Source organism: Solanum verrucosum, unplaced genomic scaffold (genome assembly GCF_900185275.1).
Source record: "Solanum verrucosum unplaced genomic scaffold, falcon-dt-bn FXZP01000176.1, whole genome shotgun sequence".
NCBI lineage: Eukaryota > Viridiplantae > Streptophyta > Magnoliopsida > Solanales > Solanaceae > Solanum > Solanum verrucosum.
The window spans coordinates 3,087,337-3,096,101 of NW_026020412.1; the positions used below are offsets into that span (position 1 = coordinate 3,087,337).

The 8,765-nt window shown below is 31.3% G+C and overlaps 1 protein-coding gene across 1 annotated transcript; it reads left to right on the forward strand.

The window, feature by feature from the left end:
- Window positions 1-968: 968 nt before the first annotated feature.
- LOC125840715 (probable E3 ubiquitin-protein ligase BAH1-like 1) lies at window positions 969-6,520 on the forward strand. The gene is made up of 6 exons (XM_049519682.1): window positions 969-1,366; window positions 3,869-4,113; window positions 4,190-4,438; window positions 4,527-4,664; window positions 5,892-5,950; window positions 6,097-6,520. The coding sequence occupies exons 1-6, from the start codon at window positions 1,153-1,155 to the stop codon at window positions 6,200-6,202; spliced, it is 1,011 nt and encodes a 336-aa protein (XP_049375639.1). The 5' UTR covers window positions 969-1,152; the 3' UTR covers window positions 6,203-6,520.
- Window positions 6,521-8,765: the final 2,245 nt, after the last annotated feature.

Here is an 8,765-nt window from a genome sequence, read left to right on the forward strand (position 1 = left end):
TTTGTGGTGGATTTGATTTGTGAAGTAATTTTTACTTTATTTTGCTTGATTTTTAATTATATTTAAATCATCATATTAATAGTATATCAATATTTAATTTATTTTTTTATACATCTATGTGTAATATTGATTGACAATTTGAATATGTACATTTAATTTAATAAAAATAAAAATTTAATTAAAATTTTAATAATAGATAATTAAAATAATTTTTCTCTATAAATAATCTTAATATTAAAAGTGCATTGATACTTGTCCTTTTTCATAATTTGACTCTCATTTAAAAAAAAAAAAGATTACTCAAACACAATTTGCTTATCAAAAACACTTTTCAAATGAATTAACCAAACACAAATTATTATTTTTTCAAACACTTTTCTGTAAAGCTATTTTAAAAAAGTGCTACTAAAAATAAGTAGTTTTTAACAACAATTTCAAACCGACTCTAAGAAGTAGTAAATGATAAGTGTATTTTTACCAAATCATCCTTATTAAATATAAATCATCTAAACATTGAAAAATAAATAGTATTTAATAGCAAGAGTAAAATGTTACACAATTTATTTATTAATTTTGTAAGCTATACAAATATTGTTAGATATCCCAAAATATTATAGTGAATAAAATAAAAATGGACGGAGAAAAAAATGTAACTTTATTATTTTTTATCAAAAAGCAATTGTAACGGAAATTCTTTGAGTCATAATCATTTAATTAGTGTTTAATAATTTCATAAATATTTTGGTTAGGACTATATTTATTACTTAATATAGAAGTAAGTAATAGTTCTAATTTTCTTAAATTAATATGATAAAAGTAAATAATGTGGACTTTTATTTTATTCCATATTTGGTTCCTTGCACAAGTTGATATATTAGCGACACGTTCATGACATGCAACAAACTATTTCTTGGTTTTCTGCAAAACATTAATATAAAAACCTAAAACAGCTGATGCACAGCGATTACACGCCAAAATTCGTAACCGAAGAAAAAATTATTTCTCAGGTTAACATTTACATAACCCACCCACAATTTATAACAAAAATAAATAAATTTCTATACGATCTTCGATTTGTGTGAAATTTTGGGAAAAATATTATTATAATTGGGTTGGGTTTTTTTTTGTTTGAGAAGAAAAAAAAAATTTATCATGAAGTTTGGAGAAACTTTCATGGAGTATTTACAGGCGGAAGAAGGTTTGGATAAATTTAGTCCGCATGTTGAATACAAAAGGTTGAAGAAAGTTTTGAAGAGTTGTAGGGCTTGTAGGGCTGCTGCTTTGAAGGAATCCAATTCCAATGGAGAACAACATGATGATCATGAAAATGAAAATTCTGCGATTTGTCAGCTTGAATCTTGCCAATGTATGTATTTTTTTTCCCCTTTTTTGATTTTGTTTTCAATTTTAGTTTATTGGATTTGGTTATTTTTCTATCTATTGCTTGAATTTGATTATATGTATATATATGATCATGAGAATTTTTATATGCACAACTGATTGCAGCTTTTCGTGAAATTTTGGGGTAAGCAAAACGATTAAATGTAGATTACATATATTTTTTGTGTTTTGTTTCTCTGGTGATGAAAAATAAATTGCAATCACAAATGAATGGAGATTTTATTGATGAATATATGTGAGTATGAATATTTTTCCTTTTTTGATTCTTATATCTCTAAATTTTCTCCGTGATGTCTTGATCTCTTTATGAATGGGATTTCGGAATGCCTTTTCAAGAGAATGTGTTACCATTTATGTAGGTGTTGTGAGCTAGGGTATAGGGTAGAGTAGCCTCGAGGAGCACTAGCAAAGAAGATTTGTTTGAAGAGCTTTGTTTATGAATGAATAGACATGTGGGAACAACATTGCTTGCATTGATTCAATTGATTGAAGTGATGGTTATACTAAACATACATATACAACCAGGCTTATCTTGTAGAGTCGCACTAATTTTTTTGATGTCTACGACTCCCTAATATCTTTCTTGGAGAAACGGCATGCCAGTTGTTCACTTAAGACCAAATGAATCCTAGAGTGAATAAGCAAACACAACAACAACATACCTAGTGTAATCCCACAAGCGAGTGGGGTCTGTGGAGGGTGGTGTGTACACAAGCCTTACCCCTGTTTTGTGGAGACGTGGAGGCTGTTTCTGAAGGACATTGAATAAATGAATAAAAATGGAAGGAAATTGTCATGAGTTAATGTAACTAGCTGAAGGTTTCATATTAAGTATCACATATAATTATTGACAGAATATGGCTAACCTCACATATTTGAGTTCAATTCTGTGTAGTCATGAATTGGTTACCTTAACCTTTTTGCTGCTGCGTAATAGCTCCTTCATTCTCACACATGCTATATGAAGTATTTCAAAATTGAAACTGGAATCTTTACTTGGTAGCTGGTACAAAATTCTAGGGAGATTTTTGTGGAATACACCTTTGATCATTTCCTTTTATATGTTGAGAAAGTGTAAACAAGGACAATATTTTTTTATGAGGTTATGTAATAATAGTGAGAAGGAGAAAGGAAATGAGGGAAACCAGATATTTCATAGATTTAAAGAAATAAAACATTTGAGACCTCTAAATAGGCTTAATGTAGGAAATGAGAGTAAACATGTCGTATGTTATAGATTTGTTAATAGAGAACAACCAATATCGGAACACTTAACACTTCAAAGGGGGCTGTGTTGATACATCGACTTATCAATTACACCGGGTGCACACTTTGTTCATCCAAGCTGGCAGCGCTAGGTTTAAAATAGAGAGGGAGAGCCGTTCTATTTCTTTGATGCACATGACTTGTCCAAATATAATAATACTTCATTTGAAGTCTATTCATGAGTAAACCAATCTGGAGCTTTATGTTTGAGGATAACTACAACCTGCTCTAAAGGCTTTTAGAGAAGGAAGAAAGTAAGTACGTGCTAGTCTCTCTGCATGTGCGTTGCATGTGTAGTTCATCTTATTTTTTCCTAATCTATATACCTAAAGTATTTCATACATAGAAAGATATTTTATTTAGTTATTAAATACAATATTGATAGATAGCACTCTTGCACAACTCTCTCTATGTTTGAGCCATCACACTAACAATTAAACGTGGATATATTTCCTTTCTAAAATTATTTTTCTAGTAGACAATGTTGGAAGTCACATTATTTGATAAGCTTTGTTTCCTGGACCCCCTTAGTGAAAGTCTTGGATCCATCGTTGTTCGGAATAAGTCACTGCATTTCCGTGAAAGGCACTTGGAAACATTCTCGTTATTTTATTGTAAGCTAAATAAACTTATACAAATATTCACAAGATGTGTCCACACTACAGAATTTTCAGCGTGTGTACCATTAGGTAAAACTAAGTCAATTTAAATACCCTATAAGCATCCTCTTGAGGCTGACCAAATGTATCTTCAGGAATCACAGTCAAAGTTGAGAAGACATTCTTTTCTGAAAGAGCTCTAGCAATGCAGCAGTTCATCTAATATACGTTGCCTATATTTTCATTTCTTTTTTAATATCAGTTACAAGTTGTACCAGATGGTATTGTGCATTTCGGATGGGGACACTTGTAAGAGTATTCTCTCTGTTGCTACATCCAGAAATAGGACCTTGCTGCAGCTAATGAGTATTTTAGAACCAAAAAAAATTCTTTGTTTTTTCTCAGTCAGTCTGCATATTCTTTTTTTCCCCCTCATTTTTGTTTATACCTTAAAATAGCATTTTAGATGGGTAATCTTTTCTCTGTTCGCTAGTTTTACGGAATCCATATACTTCAATTTTTGGATACCCTTTATGTTTAATATGCTTCATTTGATTATCCTTTGTGACAGTCTTTAACTATGCACTTTTATATTCTTCTAGTGTGTGATCAAAACTTCTTCGCTGAGTTGAAAAAGGAGGCTTCTGATATAGCTGGTTGCTTCAGTTCTAGAGTGAGAAGACTTCTCCAACTTCATACTGCTCCAGGAATACAAAAATACCTGGTAACGTTGCGTCAATGTTTCAAGAATGATCAGCAGGCCATGATGCAAGAGTGCCAAATACTAATTGAATATGCCATGATGAATGCTATTGCTATGCAAAAGATTCTTAAGAAATATGATAAAGTAAGCGACTGTACTGCATTTTTCTTAAGCAGAAGTTATATGTGTACTCTTTTTGAATAGGGACATCTTTATGTAGGTTCACTGCTCTGTGACTGGAAGGAACTTCAAGTCAAAGATGCGTTCTGAACGCCTTGAGATTCTACAATCACCATGGTTGATAGAACTAGGTGCTTTGTATATGAATTTCAATGAATCGAATGGTGGGAAGTCTAATGTGATTTTCAGCCAATTTTCTTGCAATCTCAGTGATACAGGGTCTATTATGACTTTGAAGTTTCCAGATTCTGTGAAATTAGAGTATGATCTTACTTGTCCAATCTGCTTGGTAAGCACACCCTTTTTTTTTGTTAACCATGATATGGAATCCCTTTCATTGACAGGATATTAATAATTCACTTGTTCATGATTTCTAGGATACTGTCTTCAATCCATATGCTTTAAGCTGTGGGCATCTTTTCTGCAAATCTTGTGCTTGCACTGCAGCTTCTGTGATGATATTCCAAGGTATTAAGGCTGCAAGTGACGTATCAAAATGTCCAGTTTGCAGAGAGGTTAGCACCGTTACACTTTATTTCTTTCAGTTACTTTGAGAGCATATATTATGCAGTAGCATCATTTCTTAATTCTAGAGTGCATTCTCAAAAAGTTTCTGCTTTAACTTTTTTCCTCCAACTCTGCGCATATGTGGCATTCCTTTTCTAACGAACTCTGGAATCTCGTAAGCTTTGGATCATCATATAAGTATGCCTTTCCTAATCTAGCTAGTACAAAATGAAAAATAACCAAGTAACAAATTTATTGAATGCAAATACCACTTGGAGTTTCTGGCTAGCCAAGTCAAGGTTCTGGTATGTCTTCATTGTGAAGCTCAATTTGATTTTGAAAATCAGCTTCTCGGAGAGCCCCCCTGTGTAAATATTGAAAGATATACTGGAGTAGAATTTCTCTTTGATATTTTCTGTCTTGCTAAGCTGCCTCTGAGAACAAACATGCATTTCAATTTGGATAAGAACCATGAAAATCTATTTGCAAGAACCTCTCAAGATAGTCTCGGTTTCATGTAATTTAAAATGTATTTTCAGAAGAACGAGCTAATTCTTTGTTTTACCACTCTACTACAATAACTTTTCCTCCTATTGATAGATATCCACTCTCTACTTCTCACCACTATTACAACCACTACCTACATGTCCTCCTCTCCCCCCCCACCTTTTTTTTTTCTTCTTCCTGAAATGACATTCCATTTTGCACCAAAATAAAACAAAAATGATGTTGTTAGCCTTTATCTTTTGAATGAAACTGTATTGGTATTCGGAACTGTTAAAGAATGGCAAAAGTCCCACATTGGTGTGGTTAATGAGATGGGTGGTCTCCTTATAAGCATTTGAGCTAGCTTTTAGGGTGTGAGTTAGGGCCAAAGACCTAATTTTACATGAACATCTCAAGTTTCTCTCTTTCCAAATTGTCCACCAAATGCAAGCCGTTATGGTATTCCTCTTTTGTCAGTCCCAACACTTATCCAACATCTCAAATACTGAGAGTTATTGCTAGGCGTTGTACATTTAATGTCCAGTAAGTTCCAAAAGAGTTGCCACACTTGATCTGTAATTGAACAACAAAGAAAAAGATGATAGTTGCTCATCTGTCCTAGTTTTGGTGGACAGAGCTACCTGTTGCTTGTGGGAGGTGGCAGGTATCTCGTGGAGTTAGTCGAGGTCCTAGACACCACAAACGTCTTTTGAAGTTTTACTGAAATAAGAATTAACTTATTGTTGCAGGTTGGAACTTATGCTAATGCAGTGCGTATGCTGGAATTAGACTTACTTCAGAAGAAGAGGTCAGTAACACAAAGTATTAGTATATATATTTGCTATCAACAGGTAGTGTCATTCGCTTATTCTTTCACTAATTTATACGCTAAATTTTTCAAAGGCGATTGAGTAAAACGTTAGGAAATTGCTTATTCGCTTTTATACTTTTCAGATTTAAGCAGTATTGGAAGGAAAGACATGCTTCCGAACGAGCTGAAATGGTGAAGCAATCAAAAATCTACTGGGATAACCAAACAAGATATGCTGTCGGTTTTTAGATACCGTCTTGGTGCAACAGCGCAATGGAGCGATCTATTTCCTCCGAGCTCCGATTTTTTTCACATTCATCAGCTGAATATCATCAACTGGTGTTTTTTGTCTAATTTAGAACATTGTTTCTTGATTAGAACTAGCTTCCTGATTCCTAGACTATTGGAGTTTGCCAAAGTTGCTAAAAGTCACATATTGTAACTTTGGTTTCTTTTCTTGCAAATTTTCTTAAGACTCATTTATCAGATTTCAAGGTGGCAATTTTGGCTTGAATTTCTGATATCTTAAATCAGGGCCTCTATAAAATCCATTTTGCTGTTTCTTAATGCTTTTGTGTGTTACTCTCTCCGTTTATATTTATATGTCGTTCTTACTAAAAGTAGATGATGCTTCATATTTGTCATTTTACAAAATTAATGTATAAATGACACTATTCTTCCTCCTTTATCCATGAGAGTTATTAGCCTTGAAAGTATGAATAGAAAAACTAAGTGATTAATTCATGTTCGTTGGTTAATTTAATTAATCAAAATAAATTAATTTATGTTCATTTATTGAAAAATTGACTTCAAGAGAATATTAAATAAGAGTATAATAGTAAACTTACATAGTTTCTTAAGGTATGTGAAATTTAAAAATGGTGACATATAGTAAATAGGAACGGAGAGAGTATAAATTCTTTTAAGCACTTTTTGGTCATGATCTGGTGGCTTTTAAGTTTAACAACTATTATGCTTCAGTTCCAAACAAGTTAGGATCAGCTATATGAGTACTCATTTCTTCTTCATTATTATAAATTAAATAAAGTGAAAAGAATATTAATAATATTATAAATAATACTAATAGTAGCAATCATAGTAATATCTATATGAGTTTAAAACCTTCCTTTCAACCTATATGGATCTTCTTCTTTTTTTTTCTTTTTTTTTTATCGTGTTTTATCTTCAACTTTCTTTCAGGTAATTTTAGGTTTCTTTTGTTTCTTTCTAACATATTCACTTATCATAATTTAGTTTAACACTTAGGAACATATGCATTTATAGATCGATGCAAAATATATCCAAATCATCTCAAGCAAAATTATTTTTCTTCGATTTGTATTTGAAAAAACCATTTGTTATATGAAAAGACAATTCTACCATCCCTCAAATTGTATTTAATAATCTAACACTAGGTATTTCATATTTATTTATGTCTAAACTGTCCTTACTTGAGTATTATTTCGTTTGTTTCATATTGAATATTCACATTCCAAAAGAAAATTACTTAGTAAATAAATAGATTACAACATATATGTTAAGACTTTAATTTAGCCCATGATCCTTCATCCTTGCATAACATAATTTGATTTTTTTTAAAATCGAGAAAAAAAAATATAGTTGCTCACTAAGAGCAAATTAAACTGTTTACCAAAAAATAATATAGTTAAAATTGTTTTCCAAAAATGATATATATCTTGATCTTACTCATTAAATTCGATTATCAGTAGTTAAAATGTGTTCGTGAATGAATTAAATGAAAATAGTAAAGAAAGTAAAAGGAATAAAAAAAAATATATGCACAAAGCAATGGAGCTTTGATGATATGTGTTTGCATTGGATCCGTAGATGTTAGGTGTTATTGATCTCATATTTGAGGACGTTAAGTTATACTTGAGAGCTAAGATTTAGTAAAATATAGTAAGTATGGCGCACAAAAGAATATTAGATATTGCTTTGGTATTATTCAGAATTCAACCTTTTGCAAATATATCAAAATTACTATTTATAGGTAACAAAGGTAATACATCAGTCAATACAAAATCTCCACTCAAGCCCTAATGTACCACACTTCACTTAATCATCGTCTTTCATGTGGGGATACCAACATTTTTCTACGTATACAAGCTATTTTTCCAATACAACTTTATTACTTCATCCGTCCACTATACTAAGAGTCTATTTTGATAGACTTATAACTTATGACTTGTAAGACAAAAGTCATAAATTGGGATCTTTAACTTAAACTGTTGACTTATTTGTGTTTTTTTGGCTTAATAAACAAGTGCTTATAAACACTTTTTAATCTCACTCAAATACTATTAAAGTGTGTGAACTCACCAAAAATAAAACAGTACAAATACTTTTATTTTTCCAATTTAGAAATTTAGAGATAATTTATCATTTAATTTTCCAATTTATCCTTATTATTATCTATAGATATTTTTCAATGTATTTACAAAAGCATTGAATTTATTATATTCAAAGAATGACATAATAAAATTGTTACTCTCTTTTGTTGTTTCTTAAAGGGTCTGCCAAGTAAATACTCGATAAGTAAAAATGAAAGAAGAGAAAAATATTTCTTATTGGTGGCAACAAATAAAGAACTGAATTGTACACCCTTTCACATTAGTGTCACAACTTTCTTTCAAGAAAGGAATTTTCTACTTGAGGTCCTTCTCATAACATCAAGAGTAGGCTTATGTATCGGTCGGTTCGGTTCGATTTTGAAGTTTATCGATTTGACTTATTGGTTATTGGTTTGTAAAGATGTTAAACCTTTATAGAACCGTTAAGATATTGACTTATC